At 34.9% G+C, this 23,915-nt stretch overlaps 1 protein-coding gene across 2 annotated transcripts in view; it reads right to left on the reverse strand.

Moving 5' to 3' along the window:
* Window positions 1-23,915, reverse strand: part of LOC106061672 (uncharacterized) — a 52,871-nt gene that overhangs the window by 17,677 nt on the left and 11,279 nt on the right. For both annotated transcript variants that reach the window (XM_056026555.1, XM_056026557.1), the window contains exons 2-16: window positions 19,143-19,522; window positions 10,894-10,994; window positions 9,194-9,325; window positions 8,611-8,670; window positions 7,412-7,492; window positions 6,764-6,815; window positions 6,486-6,599; window positions 5,440-5,621; window positions 4,780-4,942; window positions 3,572-3,753; window positions 3,311-3,415; window positions 2,364-2,574; window positions 1,810-1,894; window positions 1,222-1,409; window positions 320-396 (exon numbers count right to left, since the gene is read on the reverse strand). In XM_056026555.1, coding sequence (XP_055882530.1) covers window positions 320-396; window positions 1,222-1,409; window positions 1,810-1,894; window positions 2,364-2,574; window positions 3,311-3,415; window positions 3,572-3,753; window positions 4,780-4,942; window positions 5,440-5,621; window positions 6,486-6,599; window positions 6,764-6,815; window positions 7,412-7,492; window positions 8,611-8,670; window positions 9,194-9,325; window positions 10,894-10,994; window positions 19,143-19,284 — 1,875 coding nt within the window. In that variant the 5' untranslated portion in view covers window positions 19,285-19,522. The remainder of the gene's footprint in view (window positions 1-319; window positions 397-1,221; window positions 1,410-1,809; window positions 1,895-2,363; window positions 2,575-3,310; window positions 3,416-3,571; window positions 3,754-4,779; window positions 4,943-5,439; window positions 5,622-6,485; window positions 6,600-6,763; window positions 6,816-7,411; window positions 7,493-8,610; window positions 8,671-9,193; window positions 9,326-10,893; window positions 10,995-19,142; window positions 19,523-23,915) is intronic.

Below are 23,915 nucleotides of genomic sequence, written 5' to 3' on the forward strand. Positions count from 1 at the left end.
ATTTAATTGAGAATTTAATAAGAAGAAAATAAACAGTACTGGATTAAGTGAAAAAAAAAAGAAAAATGGTTAAAACTATAAAATTGATGATGCCTGCAAAAATTCTCAATAAGCTGAATATTGTAGCAGATATACTAAAAGACTTATTGATAATTCAGTTATATGATATTTAAAGATAATTAGTATAGTAAAAAGCATTTCTTTCCTTATACCTTTAAGTATTCTGAAAGTTTTCTGTTGTTAAAATTAATGACTGTTAGAAGAAATAAAATTATTTACTTAAGGTTTAAGTGCTTACAAAAAGTCACACAGTAGTTACCTGGTCACTGTGATAGGACTCACTATCACTATAAGTACCATCAGCTCTCTTTCTTCTCCTTCTGACATGTTTGGTGCCTGGGTAGAATAGGCAAGACACATAATTTTCCCTTTTAGCAGCATATTAATAGTGATAAGATTCTCTTTTTTTTTTAACTAAGCAAGAGTCAAGCAAAATATTGGTGACTGATAATTATATTTAAAATAATTACTTAGCTATCTTTTTTTTTTCATACCCAACATGAAGTAAAAGTTATAGTTTAAAAAATACTGTTACTCTCAAAGCCTACACCATGCACTTAATCTAAATGAAAACATCACTTTAGGATAAAGAATTGGTCACTGTGAAAAATACTGCTGTTACAATGAAAATGTGTGTATTAATATGTGTTAAAAGTGTGTAGCTATATAATGTCACATATTGGTAATTACTAATATGTCACATAATAACCTAAATATGCTTGTATTATATCCTTTAAATTACATATGTTCCTTTAAAAGAGAAGATTATTAAGTCCTATGTGGAAGCATGTGTTAATCTTGATGTGCATGTTGATAAGAGACTTTAACTCTGCTAAGTCATTGGTTTTCTTGGCGGATTCAGGCAACCAATTTCATGCCCTAATGGTTCTAGGAAAGAAAGAGAACTTATATCGATTTGTCCCAACATATGGAAAAAGTAATGTGTATTTTTTGCCTTGAGGTTTGTAACATCAAAATATTTTTCTTGTATCCTGGAAATTAATAAGGCACTGATGAGCACATACTTTCACAGTGATTGCAAATGTACTGTGAACATGTCTTCATTGTGAGAGGGCATGGGCCCATTTTGAACTCAATACGAAAAAGTATTGATCTATGGTGGATGGTTATTCAATAAACAAATTGTGAGCCTTATCTTACCACCAGCACTGTAGACACTTCTATAACTGTATTCACTGTCGCTGTCTTTGTTTCTTTTCCCTTTCTTTCTTCTCTCCCTTTCTTCAGCTGTCTCTTCATCACTTCCATCGCCTCCCTTGCCACCCCGGCCTTTCTTTCCCTTTTTCCCTTTCCCTTCTTTGTCCATGTCTGAGACATTGCCAACTTTCCTGTTTGAAAAAGAAAAAGCAATGAAATATTCACCAGCAATTTGATATTTATTTTTTATCAAACTGTATCAGACAAACTTACATGAAAGACCCAATTATTGCAGCAAGAAAATACAACCTAAGTAGGCCAGTCAATCAATTCAATAGCTATTAGAAATGCACATAAGAATAGTAGTGATGTTTTATTTCATTAGTAGATTAAATGGTTGCCTGGTAGTGAATATTGTATTCATCACAAGTCTCAAGTTCAAGCTGCCCAATACCTAATATTCATTGTTTCTTAAGGAAACTCCTAAACGTTTCTTTTCACCATGACTGAAACTCATGACACCACTGTTAGGGAAACATTTAGATTCACAATCCCACAATCAGAAATGAAAAATATTTAGGCCCTGCTTACTTTTTATATTTTTTGCCAGTGACAGGATCAACATAAACTTCATAGACGGTTCCATCTTTCCCAATGATTCTATCTCCTGCTTTGGCTGAAAAAGAAACAACAAATAAACTTTAACCAAAAAAAAATCACTACAATAAATGATTGTAAACAATATATATATCTGTATCCAGTTGCATTTAATACTCATACATTAATGGTTGAGCTTTTCTTTATTTGAAGTAAATTCTTATATGAATATGTATTGCTTATAAGCAGAATATGTATTGCTTATAAGCAGAAGGCACATTCCTCGTCCCATATGCTAGGACGGAATGGGTTGCCTGAGCTAGCCAGGAAAACCAGTGACTTGGCAGAATTTAAGTCATTGGTTAATATGCATGACTAAATGCATGACGCGTAGGACGTAATCATCTTCTTTTTTGAAGTAACGTCTGTATTATATAAGATAAGATAATATGTATTGCTTATAAGCAGAATATGTATTGCTTATAAGCAGAATATGTATTGCTTTTAAGAAGATTGTTTCGTTAATAATTTGTCAAGGCCACATTCACCTTTTTGAAGCTCCTGGTCATCTTTGTCTGAATACACAGTGGAAGCTTTCTCCCAGTTCTCAATTACCTCCCCTTTCTTCAGGTCCATAAATTTCTTTAAAAAGTTTGGATCCCCTCCGGACTTGATAAACTCATTGTATTCATCTTCCGTCAACATCACCGTCTTCTCTATCAGCCGACCGCTCTTTGTCCTGACATACGTCTTGATAACCTGGACAATACCATCAGCATAGATTTGATTACATAAGCATAGCTTCTATTCAAGAAAAAAAATTGTCTAACGCCAAGTAATTTAGAGTTAGCTACTTATACCTACTGGGATATTAAATCCAAATTAGGAAAAACATTAAATGAAGTAAAATTGCAAAATTAGTGTGTGTATAAGGAAAAGGGGAACCTCAACAAGGACTCCAAACACAGACAACTAAATAACCACACAGCCTAGCAACAATTAGGTACCAAGCTAAATTATCACATAGAAACATCTTAGCCATCTGGCAACATCTTAGCCATCTAGGAACATCTTAGCCATCTAAGAATATGTAGGCCATCTAGGAACTACTTGGAACATCTAAGCTATCTGGGAACATCTAGGCCATCTAGAAACATCTTAGCCATCTAGGGACATCTAGAAACATCTTAGCCATCTAGGAACATCTAGAAAAATCTTAGCCATCTAGGAACATCTAGGCAATCCAGGAACATCTAGGCCACCAAAAAGAGTCAAGTCAGTAGAGTTAACAGAACTTGCATTCACCACCCACTCAACACTGATGCTTAGTTAGTGAAGTACAATATCCAGATACATATTTTTAAAGAATGTAATAATCACAATGATAAAAAAAAATTGAACTAAATTGAATAAATTTGCACCAATAATTAGTATACAAAAAAAACATAGAATTCTTTTGATTTTGATGAAGTTACTGATACTCAAAGCAAGTTACCTTCATAGGATTACCCTCAGGAACTTTTTCCCATGACTCAATAGCACCATCTTCTGGGTTTAAATATTTTTTAAGTATCTCATTTGGATCACCTCCCTTGGCCATCTATAGAGTAAATATGAAGATAGTTATAAGACATTTAAAAATCAATAAAAACACTGAATACATAAAGCTTAAAAAATATTTTGCTGATTGCTTGGGACAGAGTTTAAAATTACTTTATTTTTTGATAGTGGATAATGCATTGTTAAGTTGTAGTACCTCGTTCATCATTCTCTCGTAGTCATCAGCACTGACATATATTGTTTTCTCAATGAGACGTCCACTCTTAGTCCTGATCATTGTCTTGATGGCTTTCATTGGCTCCCCACTCTGCCAGGAGTCTATTGTCTCCCCTTCCTGCAGTGTGATGTACTTCTTGATGATTTCATTCGGATCCTTACCTGCAGAGTTTTAGGGAGTCCATTTAATAACTAGAAATACATTGTTAAAAAAAAAGCATTTAAAAGTTTCCCTTTCAAATGCAACCTATAGGGCAGATGATGTTAAGGTCATCTGTTTTTATGGCCAATGGTTATTAAGCAGGATGTCATGAGGCCAGCACAATGACCAGCTACCTTTGCTTTCACAACTTAAGTCAGGTACCCATTAGAAATGTGTGGTGCCTTAACAATCCCAAAATTCTAGATCCCAGTCTTCAATGAGATTAGAACCCAGGACCTCAGGTTGGGAAGCCTAGAGCTTAACCACTCAGCCACCACATCCCCTAGAAATACATTGGTGGTTAAAAGTTATTGAAAATTTTTGAAAAATTTTAATGGAAGTTTTTTTTTTTTTAAATTGGTATTTCAATAATTAGCTTACATTATAAAAATGTTTCAAAATGTTTTTCCCCAAGTCAACTATAATACTTTCTATACAATTTCTGTGATAGTGAGGAAGGTGTCTTTCAGCAAGCATAATGTTCAACAGACTTTTATCAGATGTAGCTGGCATTCTAAAATCCTGAATACAAAACCTTAATTTGAAGTTTTACCATTCAACCACCTGACCTCAAATGAAATAAAGACTGAAGATCGTGAGTCATGGCTGCAATTTTTTATCTGCATTTGAAAGTGTCATTATGTTCGGCCAGTTCAAATGTGATATAAATTATTTTGATTTCTTTACTATTTAGAGCATAAATGTACTTTTGTGGCTAGAACAAAGAAAAGAATACTATTTATATATATATTTTTAACATCTAAGACTTCAGCACAAGACACTGGAGTCTGTTTGTTTTTCTTTTAAATCAAAATGCTTGTATAAACAAAAACATAATAAAAATCTTAAGCACTGGATTAGATTACCAAGTCTACATGTAAAAACTTGGCTTAAACAGAAACTTTTTTTTTTCATTCTGCCAACTCCATATATGACTTACATATTTAACAATATGTCTATAAAAATTTTTGTTTGACTATGCTAACCTTCCTTGAGCATGGCCTGGTAGTCCTCTTCTGAAATCATAATGATTTTCTCCACCAGGCGTCCACTCTTGGTTCTGACATAAGTTTTGATTGTCCTCATCTTGGCCTCTCCCCATCCCTCTATCTGCTCACCATCTTCAGGCTTCAGGTAGTTTTTGAGTATCTGAAAGTAAAGAATCATTTTGACTTGAAATTGGTGGCTGAATAACTGGTCTGCATAAAGATTTTAAAGATTTTTGTCACAGGTAGCCTAAACATTAAGAACCAAAAAGCCACTGGCAAAAATTTGTACTAAGCAAAGTTTGCTATACTATAGTAAATATTCTTATTTAACCAAGTCGTTAATCTCATTTTATCTCTGGCATTATCTTTTTAAGAACATGTCTGTTATTTCATTATGAATATAAAACTTTAAAAACCAAATTTCACCAAAACCAAGTAATGCTAGTAAAAGAAATTCTTGCAATCTTGTGATGTACTTTTCTAATCATAAAATGCAAGTAATTAAATGTAAGAAAAGTTGACTGATTAAATAAATATCTTCAGTTGTTCTTTTTAAGTGAAAACTCTGATTCTGTGCTGCAAATTGAAAAAGTTTTTGGAAATCAAAGACAATATACAAAACAAAAATTAAACAAAGGATGAAACAAAAGAGCTTACTTCTTTAGCATCTTTTTTGCCAGCTTTAATCGCATCATAATCTTCTTTGCTTACATAGATCAGTTTTTCAATTAATCTTCCGCTCTTGGTCCTAACATATGTTTTGATTGCAACAACCTCATCTTTATCCCAGGACTGTAGGCCTTCTGCTTCATCTTTAGTTAAATATTTCTTGAGGATATCTAAAATAGTAAAATTTTAAAGGATATGTTCTTAAAGCTTAGAAAATATTGACTGAATCAGCCAGAAAAACCAATGACTTAGTAGAGTAGAGTTGCACTAATTAACATACAGGACTAGATCAACAAAATAGGCATAAGACAAGACTCTTATTTGAAGACATGTTTGACATTTTTAAGCTAAGAAAAAGAATAAAACTGAACTCTTTTATGTTAAACATTTTTTTTTAATAAATAAGTATACAAAATACATGTACATGTCTTGTTCCATATTTTAGGACAAATTATTAGAGCATGGATGGGTTTCCTGAATCCGCCTGGAAAACCAAGGACTGGGCAGAGATTAAGTTATTAAATAACTAGGATGTAATTATCATCTTTTTTGGAGGTAACAACTATATTTTATAAGATACGATAAGATAAGAATATGCTTATTGATTTTAAATTAGCAAAAAAATTTAATTCAGCCAAAAATATGACAGTTTTCTATAATGTTTTTGGGATGCTATCTTTTATTGGGCTTGAATCCTTGAATCCCCATCAAGCTAAATTTGGTCACTTTAAAAAAAAACTTTCATGGAAACAGCAAATATTGAAAGAAGCTGATTCCCAAAATGCTGTTAACTATGGCAGCATAGTGTACCATGTCTTGCCAGAATACATGCTTCCAAATAGAGCAAGAGTACCAGGCTAAGTAACTTGTTAGGTGTTACCTTCGTTTAGACTTATACACACAAGACAAGTGTGGAGGGGCCTAATAAACTACACATGAGACAGAGTTTCATTATGATATGGTTTTTATAAACAATTACAGCTGAACAATGAAAGTTGAGACAAAGTGTAAAAAGAAAGAATCTTTAAGAGTACCTTCTACATTCTTGCCAGACTTAAATGCTTCATAATCCTCTTCTGACAGAAAGATGATCTTTTCAATCAGCCTTCCACTTTTGGTTCTAATGTATGTTTTAATGGCTTTAACACCTGTAGATGTCAATGAAGACTTAGCAGTAATAAAATTGAGAGTGACACTGCCATAAGAACTAACATGAGAGTGACACTACCATAAGAACTAACATGAGAGTGACACTACCATAAGAACTAACATAAACTTTCAATTCTTTTTAAAAAAATTCAATGAATCTTACGATGTTCCTTGATAGCTTCAAGCCTTTGCAGTCTCTGTAACTCTTTTTGTCTCTATTAAATGAAAATTGTGAACAATTAATTGTGTGAAATATTTAGATCTACATTTTGCAAGATAAATAACAATGAACAATAGTGTAAAATAGACTAGTCTATAACTTTAAAAAAAAAAAACAAGTTGTTTTGCTGAAAAAAAATATTTTTAAATTTTGATTCTCTAAGTAGCATTTTGTTAAGCTTGTTAGATCTAGATCTCAATGTTTAATGTGAAACAATTTCTTTCTGATTTGCTTTTAAGGTTAGTTATGCCTATACTTTTGCGACTAATTCAATGATGAACAACCTATATGTTCCCTACAATTTTAGCAAATTTATTCTCAAATTAAGCTTGGTGATTGTGTGGCTTCTAACCATGCCTCTAAGCCTGTATCCAAGATATAAGCTATATAGTACATAAACACCCTATTGCTACAAAAGTGGAGATTTACACAAATTGTTTTCAAATGTTATGACTTGAGTAGTAGAAATTTGAAAGATGAAACAAAACTTAAATGCTTTTAAAAACTTTTACTTTTTCATGAAAAATGTATTTCTTTCATTGTCTTTCTTTTTATGCAGTTCTTTTCCCAAGCACATATTAGCATTATTACCTGTATCTCTAATTGCTCTAATAAACACTTGATATACCAGTAGCCATGTCTGTAACCACCGCCAACTCTGATATACTTGTGCTAGGAAAAAGATAAAAAGTAAATATAATTTTTTTTTTACATTTACAACAAGCTTCCGATGCTTATTGGAGACATTTTAAGATGTAGATTTTTGATCAGAGACAATTACAGTTCAGTGGCCTAATATTATGTTATGTTACCACATTGGAATTGATGTGGCATAATTGTAATACTTCTTAAACTGAGCAAAGCTTCTAAGCCTCAACCTGCCGCCTGTGTGAAAACTATTATTAGAAGAGACGATTAGATGAATAGAGAAGCAAAACAGATCACCCTTTGGGGTGCCAAAGGGTGTCCATTGCTATAGCGAGAAAGGAAGAGAGCCCAAACAACCATGTCACTATTTACAAACCATTCCTTGAGGGGCCATTTCATGGAATATGAGGGAATGTTCTCGGTTTTGTCTTACTTCTAACCCAAGCATCTTGGGATACAAGCGATCAGTAATAGGAATGTAACAAATTACATCTGCTTGGATCCCTCCCAGACAGACAGTAGCTGAGACAGCTGTTTAGGTCTAGAGAGTTCCAAGAGTCTTTGACAACTCTTTGGATAATTACAAAAAAGATGAATACTTACTATCAAAATTTGTAAATAATTCTACAATTGTAGGACTCTAGTATTTATTTCTTAATTATAATTTTTTTATTAATTATTGTATTTGCTAGAAAAAAGAGGCTAATCCTTTAGCACTATTAATTTTTTTAAATCAGGTGGTGCATAATCTCAAATTTATTAGACATTTTTACAATACCTATATTTAACTTGTACCTTCATGGATATTTCTGGGTGGGTGGGTCATCTAAAACATGGGTGGACACGGATCTCAAAACGGCTCTAATGGTTTTCCTAGAAATTTGACAGTTGAATTGCATAAAGTGTGTGCAAATATGCTGCAACTGGCATGAATTGCTCCCCCCTCCCCCAAAAAAACAACTTTTAACATCTCTTGCAGGCTAACAGATCAGTGAAAGGAAATGAGAAATGAACATCTAATTTACTTAGACTTGGTACATGCTCCCTACCTTTCCAGTGAAGCTGACTACTTGAACAACCTTTACAAATACAGTAATAAATAAACAAAAAAAATATTTAAAAGAAACTATAAAATATCCTACAGCTTCACATTTTCTATGCGGGACCCGTAGCAAACACTTGAGGCACTCTTCTGAATTGGGCTGAAATAGAAAGAGTTTTAAATATTATTTAAATAATAATCAAATGAACATTGGTAATACCAATTTAGATCTAATTTGCAATACTAGGCTTTAATTTCATATTATTAATAAGGATAGTATAGATACTAGTTTAGTATAGAGTTAAATAGACTATAGATCTATGTAATCTACATGAAATTGACAATTTAATGAAAATACCTTTTAATATTTAGAGTCTATTAGATCTATAAAGACATTAACGAGTTCCAATTCCATTTAAATTAATTATCAATTATCATTTGGGCTTGGCCCGGCTTGGGTGTTGATTACCACTTTTAGTTTTTAGCCTTATTTTAGATTCATTATTAGATTATCTATATCAAACGGAGTAGTTTTTCAGAAACATGCACAATACAGGAAAATTATTTTATGTATTTATGGGTCATGAATGACCTAGTCCTTAAGTTATAAAAGATATACAGACGTTGCTTCATAAAAGAAGCTACATCTATGTAATTAGAATTATGTTAATGTAAGAACTCACAGTTGGAAGATATGGAGAGTCTGCAGAATTTTTAGAAAAGGGCCCAGGACTCCTCCTGTGTCTGGCAGAGTATCGAGCCCTTATGTTATTTGTAAGAGATTTGGAAGCTAACTGTTTGTGTGTTGATCGACTCTGTAGAATAAATCAAAAACAAAATACAAAACTGAACGAAAATATTTAAATGTAAGCAATTATGTGATATGGGAAGACAACATTAGAGAATGGACGAGCCTGCCATTGAAACTTTAAAGAGATTCTGTCCAAGGCAAAAGATAGAGAGGAATGGAAAAAGAGTCTACCAATCATGCCCCAACGTGATACGCGGGAGGAAACGATTAGGCCAAATAAGTAACAACAAAAGATAAAATGTGGGAATGTCTAAGCCAAGGGATTTCGAGAACTTTCTCATTCTACAGAGCGGAGTTGAAAGAGAGCTTCCATGTCCCTGTCGATAATCCAGGCGCCGTTCCTCGAGGGACCGTTACATTAATGGCGAGCTCTGCTAGGTTAGCTTGGTAAACTATATGAAAAAGGCAGGGGTTCCCGGTAGGCTCGGCCTTAGGCCATGTATTCTAGTCCATGAGCCCGGAGTGTCAGACACATTGGAAATAACAGATTTTATATAGACATTGACTTGGATCGCTTTCAGACATGGTAGTTTGTTCAACCAGGCTTGCAAGCCTAGAGGTCGAAAAGCCTCACCTCTTTTGACAATCAAACGGTTCAACGATATTATCTAAATTTTATGGAGAAATAAAAACAATTGGCCAATGTTGCGCTGGAACCATAAAATAACAACGTCATTTCGGTCCTATATTTATTGAAAGCAAGTGTTGATTCCGGTAAAAGAAATCAAGTATAGATATTATTACAAGCAGAAAGAAAAATGCATATTATAAGATATCTTAGCTACTTAATAACCAAATGTTAAAATCATAGTAGGGCCGCTCAATTATGAGAAAAAGGGGATAGACCTTTTTTAAACTGTCAGGTAAAGTTGAACTGAAGGCTGATGAATCTCTTGGCCAGCAAAGTAAACAAAATAGAAATTTTGTTCAAAGACGAATGAACAGAGGTGTTCTGTCAGTGTTTATGTTTCACACTATTTCTAGTGTCGGACACAGGGACTAGAGGAGAAGTGGCCGAAGGCCGAGCACACCGGCAACCCCCGCCATTTTTATTCTCTTAACTATAATAACCATACCATTCATTTAAACGGTATTTTGAGGAATCACGTGTTGCTTGTTGACATGGTTGTTGGAGCTCTATTAAAACCTCGTCAATTGCACTTCTTAGAAACTCCCTTGGGACTTTAGCAACCCATTCGGACTAATCGTTCCCTCTTACGACCGTTTCCACTCGGGCGCCTCTATGAGGCAGGGTAACTCACCGGAACTAAGAAAGACTAGAAGAAGATTCTGATAGTTTTCAGGTTTTCTGACTGGCGGCCTCAGGCACGCAGTCCACCCCAAACTTTAGCCCAACTCAAACTTCAGCCCACCTCAAACTTCAGCCCACCGCAAACTTCAGCCCACCCCAAACTTCAACAGCAATATATGTCCTTACAATGCGCATCTGGAATCTTTTTTATCAGTGTCGATAATAATAGATTTATTAGACTATCCATCTTTACTTTTTTTACTATATATTGAGACTTACATTGAAGATGGTACTTAGTACTGGTACTTAGTACTACTTACCGCATGTCCCCCAGGATTGTACTTGAGTGAAGGGAGATGGTGGTAGACCTTCGCTACACCATACGAACGTGATGGGGGATTTGAGTAGCTGGTTCTGTAATCTGGAATTGGAAAACTTAGATTGCTATGTGTATACAAAATCTTATCTTCTTATATAATACAGACGTTACTTCAAAAAAAAAAAGATGATTACGTCCTACGCGTCATGCATTTAGTCATGCATATTAACCAATGACTTAAATTCTGCCAAGTCATTGGTTTTCCTGGCTAGCTCAGGCAACCCATTCCATGCTCTAATAGCACTAGGGAAGAAGGAGTATTTGTACAAATTTGTCCTAGCATATGGGACGAGGAACAAAAGATTTCATATACCCAAATTAATTTTAGCATTACTAAAGTTTAGAAGAACTATGACTCTTGGCGGATCATATCCATAGTTTATGATCACTTCTCGTACCAAAGAACGCTTACTTTTAGTTTTAATTCTATTTGTTGGTGTGTGTGTGTGTGGGGGGGGTGAGCCTCAAATGATCACATAAGAAGGGGATTTGTAAAAAAAATAAACTATTTCTATATTTTTCTATCTAGGATTTAAGCCAACTAGTTTAGAGAACGCGTGCAAAAACAAGGTGCTAACAATGAATACCATTGTAATTTAAATAGTTTCAAATGGATTCCAAAAAAAAAAAAAAAAGCAAGGACCAATGATTTTTGAAATAATTTAGGCAAACTTAAAATTTATTTTTAGTATGTTATTAGTTTCAGCTTCAAACTTAGTATCTCCATTTAAGTGTGCACTAACATATGGAGTAGTCAGAGCTGTTTAGTCTTATCTTATCTTATATATTAAAGACTTTACTTCAAAAAAAAAAAAGAAGATATTTACGTCCTACTCATTTCATGTGTCAATCTAGTCATGCATGTTGATCAATGACTTAAACTCTGCTAAGTTCATTTCATTCTCTAATGACGGTAGGGAAGAAGGAGCACTTGTACGAATAAGTTCTAGCGTAAGGAATGTTCCTCTCTCTTTGTGTATTTCTGAATATTTCAATTGCTTTTGTTTTTCTATTTGTAAGTTATGGTTTAGTGATTAGTGTTTTATGTATTATAGCTACTTTACTTTTATTCTTCTGTCCTGAAGTGTCTCCCAGTTTATTGATTTTACTAATAGTGTTACTCTAATCAAATTGGAATATTCGTTTGTTACAAATCTCACTGCTCTATTTTTGCATTTTTTCTAGTTTCTTAATGTTTTTTTTTTTTTGAGTTAAGGGATCCCAACCAGAGGATGCATATTCTACTATTGGCCTAACTAAAGTTAAATAGCATTTTAGTTTTATGTTCTTGTTTGATTTGTCGGCTGTGTGACTATTTCGACCATGAATTGCATGTCCATTTAGCTTATTAATTTTTTTTACAAGCAAAGCAATGCTAAGCTATATGGATTGTTTTTACGAAGATATTCATGTTAATGAAACTAATATTGTCACTACTCAACGCTATCACACCGTCATCAAACGGTCATCAAGAATGCGAACTATTTTGTGCACTGTCCTAGACAAGACAAAAGCGTAATCACATAAATATATGTCTATGAGCGTACTATTCTGATGTTGTAACAACAGAGTTCCGTCCAAGTATTAAAGACAAGAAATATAGAGATTATGTGGAAGACGATATAGATATGAACAATAGGATAGTTGAGGCAATGGGCACCATGTCACGGCTGTTGAGGAAAATGTTGTGTCAGGGCTCTTTTACTTGGCTCAAGGGGTACTTAAAACAATATGACTTCGACCCTAACAAAACGGGCTCAACAGAAGGGCAATTAGAAACACTATTATTTGGATCCCTGCAGATCTATAATACACAATAGTTAACATACGTATATGCACTAAATGAACCACAAAACTCCAACTATAAAGGGGAAAAGTTTAATAATTATTTAACAAAAAAACAAAAAAAAAACACCTCCGTGACAGCACACAAACATCAGCCTCTTCTATTTCCGGAAAACAAGTGATCAACTAAAGTCTCTCTCTCTCTCTATCTCATACAAGGAAAACTAAAAACATTTAAAAACATAAAATGTTCACATTCATAACAGGGAAATATAAACAAGGAGATATAACTCTTTCGTACCTACAAAGTAACACAGAAATAACACATTCACTTTTGCCATTACTTGTCTTTGACATGTGGTACAATACTTTGCTGACAATTAATACCAAAGCTCTAGTTTATAGAACCTGGTATGTGGCATTAAAACACGGTCCACGACTCCACATAGGGCCTACTCTGGGTTGGAAAAGAAGCTCAATATCTTCCACCTTAATGTGGATTCTGAAAATATGGTGGCAAGATAAAATCACAAAAGAAGAAATCCTGCGAAGAGCAAAGTGCCAGGACATCCGCACTGCTATAACCGGTAGACGTCTTGGCTGACGTGATTATGTACCACAAATGCCACAGGGTCGACTTCCCAAAGAAATATTGTATATGGTGATCTAAAAGGCAGGAGTGCTGCAGTTTACCCACTTTTAAGATATACTGATGTATGCAAGTGTGACACCAAGCTGCTCAGATTTGACATTAACAGCTGTGATAAAGAGCACAAAATAATCTCACATAAAGGAGAGTCCTGGATCACAAATGGTGAACACAAAAGAAGTAGGAACAAGGTTACAAAGACAGTTTGTGTGGAAACACTAACTCAAAATCGGCCCCTGAAGTGGTCCACCCAGACAGGTAAAAAAGGCAGGTTCTAATATTTTCAGAAAGATCATCTGAATGAATTTCTATCAAAGACAAATGACAGAGAAGAATGGAAAAAGTAGGTTGACAGATCTTGTGTGGTGCCCCAGCGGTCTAGCAGACCAAACGATAGGCGAAAGTGAATGTGAAGTTAGATGTGAACCTGGCCTAGCTGATGTCTTATAATATATATCTGATTGATCTCAATGTTTTGTAAAGGGTCAATCTCTTATTCCTAAAGAAAAAACAAATCCTTACAAGTGTGCCATGGGTAGTATATGACGCTGCAGTTCACGCGATCATATAAAATTATTATTAATTGTTGTTTTAAATTATGTCCAACATATATGCATACTAAATAGATTTTTTCTCTTTAAGAAAAAGTAAACTTTTTTTTTTTTTTGTAAATGTAGTAGTTAGTATTACAGAACTACATAACTTAGCAATAAAAATGTAAAAATTTTTTTGGAAAAAATCTAAAACCGTTATGATAAATGTGTTAAAAATATAGTAAATGACTATCTCCCCTAATAAAGAGCCTCCAGTGTTTGTTACTATTAATAGTGAATAGTTGTAAAAGTGGTGTATTTTTATGAAAAAACTGCTTGCATAAGTGGTTTTAAAAATTATATTTTTCGCTTTCAAAAAACGAAAAAAAAGTAGCCATTGCATCAGAACTTTCAATGGTCTAAAATATTATGATGTCGGATTTTCACTATCTTTTCTAGCTTACGAGATTTAAACGGGACGGACGGACAGACATTTCACACAAAACTAATAGCATCTTTTCCCCTTTCGGAGGCCGCCAAAAAAAGGCTGAAAACGCTGCAACGTCTGGTGATTACAAAAATGTTTAACCTGTGGCCGTGGGTGTGTATCAAGGATTGGTTTCTTAAGTCACGTGAGATGTTGCAAAGGAAAAATATCATTTCACAAGAAGTAAAATGGGATAGATGTGTGATAACAAAAAACATTGAAAGCAACCATGAATAGATAAAAAAATATAAAGGAGAGGATGCTTTCAAAACTATCATTCTGAATTTTCATTTTTTCCCCGTGATCTATATATTCCAAAACTGTCGTATGGACCATATTTCTTTATTGGACTCTTTTTCTCAGAAATTCTTTGTAAAACTTGGCTTCAGTCAGTGAGACAACCATTTCTTGATTTGACCACACAGTGTTTCCTTTCACTGATTCCTTTTCCTTTTTTTGTTTCACTGTGTGTCTCTAAGGTATCTGTTTTTCTACTTCGTTCCTTTTTGAAATAAATCAGGAGCTCGACATGGGAATCATTCGGTGTTTTGTTTATGTCACTTAAGTCTATTATTTACGAAAAGTATTAAAGATTAAACTCTCATCTTCACCGCTTAGGTAGGCCTATTAGTTTAGCACATCTGTTCTCAAACACTTTTCTTTGAACTGACATATTCTCTACATATTGCATTGCATATTAGGAACATTTGACATTTCATACAGTTCATTCGAATGCAAGAGTGATTTAAAGCAGCTCTCTTATCTGCAACTTTCTACAGTTTTGTAAATTTTGTTTTCATTTCATTTTATTTTATCTTATCTTATCTTATATGATACAGACGTTACTTCAAAAAAGAAGATGATTACGCCCTACGCGTCATGCATTTAGTCATGCATATTAACCAATGACTTAAACTCTGCCAAGTCACTGGTTTTCCTGGCTAGCTCAGGCAACCCGTTCCATGCTGTAATAGTACTAGGGAAAAAGGAGCATTTGTACAAATTTGTCCTAGCATATGGGACGAGGAATGTGCCTTTATCTTTGTGTCTTTCTGAGTATTTCATTAGATTTTGTTTTTGTATTTGAAGATTATGGTTCAGTGTTTTACTTTTGAGTCTTCTGTCCTGAAGGCTTTCTAAATTTAGTGATTTTACTAAAGGTGTTACTCTGGTTAAGTGTGAATATTCATTTTATCTTATTGGATGAAATCGTATGAAATCTTCTATATAACCACATCACTTCTTCGCTTACTTGATAATAATAAACAAACAACACTTCATCTTAGTTGTAGAATGCATAGATTAGTTTTTAAAAAGGCACATAATTTTGTCTTGAAAGTCTTCAAAGACATAGACACATTTCTCAGTATTCATAGACATAGATCATTTTCTCAGTCTTCAATACATAATATAATTCTCAATCTTCAATGACATAGCCTGCATATTATTTCCAGCCTTCAAAACGATAACTATAGATCTATTTCTCAGTCTTAAATGACATAGATTGAACTCTCAGTCTTAAATGACAGATCAAATTCTCAGTCTTAAATGACAGATCGAACGCTCAGTCTTAAATGGCATAGATTTAACTCTCAGTCTTAAATGACATAGATTGAACTCTCAGTCTTAAATGGCATAGATTTAACTCTCAGTCTTAAATGACATAGATTGAACTCTCAGTCTTAAATGGCATAGATTTAACTCTCAGTCTCAAATGACATAGATTGAACTCTCAGTCTTAAATGGCATAGATTTAACTCTCAGTCTCAAATGACATAGATTTAACTCTCAGTCTTAAATGGCATAGATTTAACTCTCAGTCTTAAATGGCATAGATTGAGCTCTCAGTCTTAAATGACATAGATTGAACTCTCAGTCTTAAATGACATAGATCGAACTCTCAATCTTAAATGACATAGATTGAACTCTCAGTCTTAAATGACATAGCTCGGACTCTCAGTCTTAAATGACATAGCTCGAACTCTCAGTCTTAAATGACATAGATCGAACTTTCAGTCTTGAACATCATATATATATATTTATATATATATATATATATATATATATATTTTCATATATATATATAAGTCTTTAACGATCTATTTCAATATCAGTACACGCGTATACAATAACCTGAGTGTTGAGACAATGTGTGAGCTATAAGTAAAAACAACTTGTCAATTTGTGGAGGGAATTCGCTGCCATACAAAACACTTAAAGACGTTTTAAAAAAAACGAAGTATTGATATATCAATCATAGCAGAACATGCTTGTTCACAGACTTGATTCCTGGGGGGAAAGGATTGAATGCATTTCCATGTTTGATTGTAGTCGTGTCACTCGACACCGGGGAATATTTGCTTAGCGGTGTTAGCAGTCAAACAAGATTAACACCACCCATTGCTGGCAGGTTGTTTTTTCATTTATTTATTATTTCAAGTATGCTTACAGTGCCACCTGCATAGCCGAAGCTGTTCAGCTAACATTTAGAGTAGGACATTGATCTAAATACTGCAGTTCACTTGAGATTTAAATTTAATGTGGAGTCACAAAATCTTAAAAAGGAACTAAATAAAAAAAAAGAATCATAAAAGTGTAGACTTTGCTAGAGGCATTCTAGATTAACTAGATAAATCAACAAGTGATTATTGAATAGATAACACATTTTCATCTAGTTCTAACCACGTTTAATAGACTGGTGTATTTAAGTAAATCAATATTTGAGAGAATGTCCTGTAAAAGGCTTGTTCTAGTGGGTGCAAACGGGACTGGAGTGGGCATACAATGCGAAGAGCATTAGAAAATATGGCAAAAGAGGCTTTAAGCTGGAACCCACAAGGGAAGAGAAAGGCTAAGAGACCAAACAAAATTTCGAGGACGTCGGTAGACCAAGAAGCAAAGATGAAAGGATGGACATGATTAGGGCCGGCCTTAGGCATAGGTAAACTAGGCAGCCGCTTAGGGCTTCCGATTGGTCGGGGCGTCGCACAGGACTCAAAACAATTTTTAGAGAAGAAATAGCGAGACTTTTCCCCTGTGTTATTGTAAGGGTACACTAGGTTTTAAATAAAAATGTTATTTTAATTTTTCGCTTTTTTTTGCCCCATTTCACTTTGCTTAGGGGCTCCAATTATCTAAGGCCGGGCGTGACAAGGACCAAACAGGAGGAGGGGGGCAAATGTCCATAACTGTTCAATGACACTGTTGCAGCCCTATGCACCTTTGGTCATTTAGTCAAGTAAGTCAAGTGGGCCTACACTACAACTCAAACTTGGCACAAAAAAACTAAGAATCAGCTGCTCTTAGAGTCATTGAGTAGCAGAGATATCACGTTTACAAAAAATCGTTGTGCAGAGGCGTTGCGAGCAGTTTCGCCGCGTGTGGCGGGAACAAAATGTAACACTCTTACCCCATCAAATAACCTCCACTCCACCTAAAAAAAATTGCCTGATATAACTTTGTTATAAATAAAAAAGAAAAAAAATTCTGAACGTTAAAGTAGGTGTAGGAAGACTACAACTCCAGTTTCTGAAATACGATATTCTTCCAATATATTCTACACAGGAATAAAACACACCAAGCCACGACGTGCTGAAAAGAGGTCAGCGTCAACAAAATTGTAGAAATAATTCTATAGTTGATTATTTATCAAGTAAAAACGTCATTGTTATCAATGTTTAAGAAACTATTAAATTAAGTGCATAAATTAGTGTATTGAAGACGCCAGGAGAGCGAATGCAGGAAAACTCTTGGTGACGGAGTGAATTTCTTTTTTTACAACTCCTCTTATCAGCTTACAAAGCTTTCATCGAATCAAAAATAAAAATTAAAAAAAAAAACCTGAGTGACTGGACACGGATCAACTCTAACGATTTTTCGACAAATTTGACAATTTACATATATATTTGTGAAAAAAATACTAGCTAATTGGCCAAAAAGGGAAATATCTGGTTTGACCGTAATTTTTCATCATAGAAATCCTTTGGCTCTTTGGCTTCGTTGATTTCTTATACATACTATAAGATAAGATAAGAAAGCAATCATCACACATTTCCAATGAAGAAGTTTTAATTATAGTAAAAAAAAAAACATCATCTAAACATAAAATTGTTTTTCTTAGATTCAACTATTTTCACAAAATATAAAAAAATACTTAAGACAATATCTCCTTTATCCAACTTATACAGAGATTGTTTTATCTTAACTTATGAATGTTAGACTAAAAAACCACAGGAACATTTTTTACCCCGCTACCTCCCCCCCCCCTACCGAGAAAGAATCCTGGATAAACGAATGTATAGATCTTCTAAACTTGAGACTATTCCAATGAGAGTCCTATGGATCTATACTAAGAAGACGATATGCAAAAATGTTCCTAAACATTAATTTATCAAAATCTTGAATCAACAAAGCCTTACATTCGGAAATTCCCGATCGCGATAGTCTTTTTCAAGAACGCGACAGTCCTTTCAAAAACCGATGTTGGATCTAAACCTAGATCTAGTTCTCTAACCAAATTTTAAATTTATTTAATTTTTAATTGAAAAATGATAACGGTCAAACTAGAGTTGTTCCCCGTGTGGCTAACGAGCTAGTAAATCTTTTCACAGCGATATACATCAACTGTTCAATTTCTAGAATAAAAACTTAGAGCCGTTTTTTTTTTTTTTTTCAAATCAGCGTCCATGTTCTACTTCTACATCCACACGCCTGCTTCGATATTAATAGAGACTTACTTGAATATCCTACCGGTGACTGAAAATAGTTATGACCGCTAGCTCCTGACCCCGGGCGACTTCCACCATGGTCAGATCCTCCAGATACTCTTGCTGGAGCAGGGGTAGCTCCCGGAATAATTGGCAGCGAGATGCCACTCATAGTTTTCTTCACTTCAACAGTGACTGTAACTGTCCGATGACTGTAACTGTCCTGCGAAGGACAGCTGCCGTCTTCGGTCAATAAGTTGGTGTTTGGAAAATAGCCGCTGACGAGTTATTTGTAATCCACGGTACCCACGTAGACGTGAAACCGGAACACAGAAGCATTATGGTGTCAAGCAATCGGTTAATTCCTTTTTGTCCAAGTTACATTGTGCTTGGACGTCTAATGTGGCCACCTGTGAAATGTTTACAATGAGAATAATTACATATATGGCTGATATAATTGTTCTCTTTTTCTATTCGATAATTCTCTCTCTTTCTCTTTCTCTTGCTCTCTTTCTCTCTTTCTCCCTCCCTGTCTTTCTTATCCTGCTCCTAGACATAGTGTTCAGTTGTTGTTTTTTAAATATGAATAATAACAATAAAATAATAAATGTTATAACGTATAGTTTTAGAAAATTCGGAAAAAAACGAGCACAGAAGAATTCATAGAATAGGTTCACATCAAAATGGGAAAAAAAAAACATTAGATTTAAAGGATAGGCTTATTATCCGCTTAAATATACAAAGTGATATCTACTATCCATTGCGACTGTAAACAAACATTTATCTAATTTTCATTGAATTAGACTAAAAATTTTGAAGATCAAGATAAATTTAAACTACTAACAGCTATACAACAAACCAAAGATCACATTTTATTCACTAGCTCAGGTTAGCAACTCACACAATTTTTTAAATACAGAAAGACACAAAGATAAAGGCACATTCCTCGTTCAAATTTCTACAAATACTCCTTCTTCCCTAGTGTTATTAGAGCATGGAATGGTTTGCTTAAGCTAGCCAGGAAAACCAGTGAACTGGCAGAATCGAAGTCATTGGTTAGCATGCATGACTAGATGCATGACGCGTAGGACGTAATCATCTTCTTTTTTGAAGTAACGTCTGTATTTTATAAGATAAGATATCAAACATATCACATTTATTAAGATATGCTGATTCTGCATTTTGAACTAATCAAAAAATAAAGAGACATTGCTATGAGATGGGCTCTAGATCTATACATAGCCATAATTAGGCTTCGAGTCCAAAGATTAATATAGAAGCTAGAAAGCAACATAATGAGTTTCAAAGCTAACGCCTATTAGGACAGAAGGGGAAAAAAAGGACTATGATGCACAATTAAGACATGTAACAGAGTTACGTTCTCTTTTAAAAACACAAAACAACTACTCAGCTGTATTGACATGATGGAAACAAAGAAGAAATTAAAACTGTTATTATCTTAACGACTCAATGTTCACAAAGCCTTGAGGATTGTTGACATTTAAAATGAAGATAAAAATCGCGCAACACACGGCAAACTAAAAAGGCGAATCATCAATGTGTTCTGTGAATCTCTAGCTCTAAAACACAACACCTGAAACACAACACCTAAAACACAACACCTGAAAGTAAAATGACTTTCAAACGTTAATTATAAGTTTATAAGTGCGTAGATCTAAATGTATACATGGAATTGTGAGTAAGGTTTGCTCTCTGCTAGAAACAAGAATGAACTTTACGACCTACTTAACAGAAAGACAATTCCTGGCATATTGCACACCCCTGTAGGAGCCGCGAGAAACAGAGCGTGGAATTCACTAGGCAGAACTAATTGCCACCTACAGACCAGAATAAAGAACCCTGACCAAGTCATTCTATATGCGCCAGTGTTTTTATTATTTCAACTGTGTTATAGTATTTCTTCGTATACTAACAAAGGTCTGTTACTAACATAAGTCTACCTTTGGAATTTCTGTTTGCTGTTTCAGGTTTTGAATGAAAATTCTAACAGAATGTAATATAGGCCTAATGTTTATTTGTTTTATCAATTGAGCTTGACCTAGTAAATGTTGTCATTCTTCAGACTGTGGTCATTCTCTAGACTTAATATAGTACATGTGGTCATTCTCTAGATTTAATATAGTACATGTGGTCATTCTCTAGACTTAATATAGTACATGTGGTCATTCTCTAGACTTAATATAGTACATGTGGTCATTCTCTAGACTTAATATAGTATATGTGGTCATTCTCTAGACTTAATATAGTACATGTGGTCATTCTCTAGACTTAATATAGTATATGTGGTTATTGTCTAGGCACAATATAGTAGATGTGATCATTCTCTAGGCACAATATAGTACATGTGGTCATTCTCTAGACTTAATATAGTACATGTGGTCATTCTCTAGACTTAATATAGTACATGTGGTCATTCTCTAGACTTAATATAGTATATGTGGTTATTCTCTAGGCACAATATAGTAGATGTGATCATTCTCTAGGCACAATATAGTACATGTGGTCATTCTCTAGACTTAATATTGTACATGTGGTCATTCTCTAGACTTAATATAGTACATGTGGTCATTCTCTAGACTTAATATAGTATATTCGGTAGTACATTTGGCCCTGCTCTAGAATTGTCAAGAGGGAGATTCTCTGAATCAGTCCGCCCGATTTCAAGCGCTTTAGTGTATTCGTTCGCAAATTACCAGTGTCTAGCTATGCACACCAATGCAGTAATAATATATTGACAAAGTTAATATTAATATTAACGTTAATATCACTGTAGTATTGATTAGCGATGATTCTGTGACAAATAGATGAATGTTTCGCTTACGTCTTACAGTGTTCTTGAGATAACGGTTTTGTCTAAGAGTAGACCTATGTATAGGTCAGAAACGTAGCCGCTCATAGGGACTATCCATACATGTAACGTAAATCTAGGCCTTTAAAATTAACACACACACACACATACACACACCACACGTATATTAAAGTATTACATCCCATGAAAAACACAAACAAACAAAAAACAGTTTGAGGCCTAACCGTTCGAAGATCATTTATTTATACTATGTGCATCTATAGACAGCAGGTTATCTAAATTCATCACCAATAAAATATTTTATTAAGAAAAGGAAAGAGTAGTCAGGGCTTGTAGTGTTCTGCCTTGGGTGCCCTTCGCTATCGTCTTAGTAAAATATACGATAATTATAAATATATAGGGGGCGTGGTAAAGCGCGAGTTCCAATCACGATGGCAGTTGGGATTTTTAGGACGCCCATGAGTCCAGCCAACTCTAAGTAAAGCGGTTGTGCTGGCCACTTTACACCCTTGATAACCGTGGGCCACAGAAACGGACCACCTTCACATCATCTGCCCTATATATCGCAAGGTCTGAAAGGGTTGATTTACAATTTTGTCTTGCACAGAGCTTGTAGCCTACACCTTATTTCTCCCACTTCCCATTCTATGTTCAAGTTGAAGCTTTTCTAAATAATTCGTTGTCAATTACAATACATAAATCAATATAAAAAATAACTATTAGTTTATTAATTAGAGATAATTAATTGACTTTGTTTTAAAAATAAAAAAAACGAGATAATTGGAGTTCTGATATATATATATAGCAGTAATTGGGCGGTTCTCTCCACATGTAAGCTTTGCTTTTTATAAAATTATTTTCTTTTATATTTAGAAAATATACATTGCCTTTTCTTTGTGTCACTAATAAACGAAACACTTTGTAGCGATACTTATATCACTCACAGTAAACACTACTCTATGTGTTATAAATTTAGAGGTGAAAGATACTAATTTATTTAAATTTGTTTTTCAGTTACTAGTTGATGGTCAAATGTATAGTACACATCAAGACGTTTGAAGCAGACAAAAGAGGCTAAATTCAATCTTCAAAAGGTGATAATATAAAAGACTTAATGACAATGTCTAGGCCAGGGGGTCTCAACCTGTGGGTCGCGACCCCCTTGGGGGTCGATTGACAATTAGCCAGGGGTCGCCAAAGACCATTGAAAAAATGGATTGTTATTGACTATTCTTCTAATGCTGTGCGCGGCAATTCCAGATCCCACCTCATCGTGGTTGTCGCGTGAACACCCCATGTGGGGGTGGCCAAGAGGAACTGGTTTTTGATTACAGGTTTTTAAGGCCAGGTGATCAATATAAAATAAAAACAGCCACACGTCTCCGCCTCCCACCGAGTGGGGGAGCATGGTTAACTTAGTAGCCACTGTATTCGGCTCACAAGGCTGAGTACGGGGGTGAAAAGATCGGAGTCCAGCGTGCTACGATACGGCGCGCCACAAACGTTGGGGGACCTCGGGACCAGTGTTTCCGGAGACACCGGCATCGCACTAAGCCGCCACGCCGACGGCATTGGTAACGAACGTTGAAAGAGACGGTCTCCAAAATTTCCCCTCTCTCGAGGGCAAGCTCGCAGTGCCGACAATGGGTTCAGCGGTCTTGGACACCAGTCCAGGACATTCAGCTATTGTCTCAACGATGGGACAGCCTGTGTGTCTTACATGCAACCAGTCCGCCCCCCCCGGGGCAAATTTCTCTCTATCTATGCAAGTCAAGTCAAGTGTCGAAAACGCGGGTATGAGCATTACCGGTCTAACAGGCTCCGACCACACAACGGCAACGATAGGTTTGTGGTCGAAAAATGTGCTACTATCGGACAAGAAAACGCGGGAGGAAACGGTTTCCTCTGGATGTGAGACAGGTGGCCAGCATCCCTCAGGTACGACGCCTGAGCCCAGCCCACTAACACAGAGC

The sequence above is a fragment of the Biomphalaria glabrata genome, chromosome 4 (genome assembly GCF_947242115.1).
Source record: "Biomphalaria glabrata chromosome 4, xgBioGlab47.1, whole genome shotgun sequence".
Classification (NCBI taxonomy): Eukaryota; Metazoa; Mollusca; class Gastropoda; family Planorbidae; genus Biomphalaria; species Biomphalaria glabrata.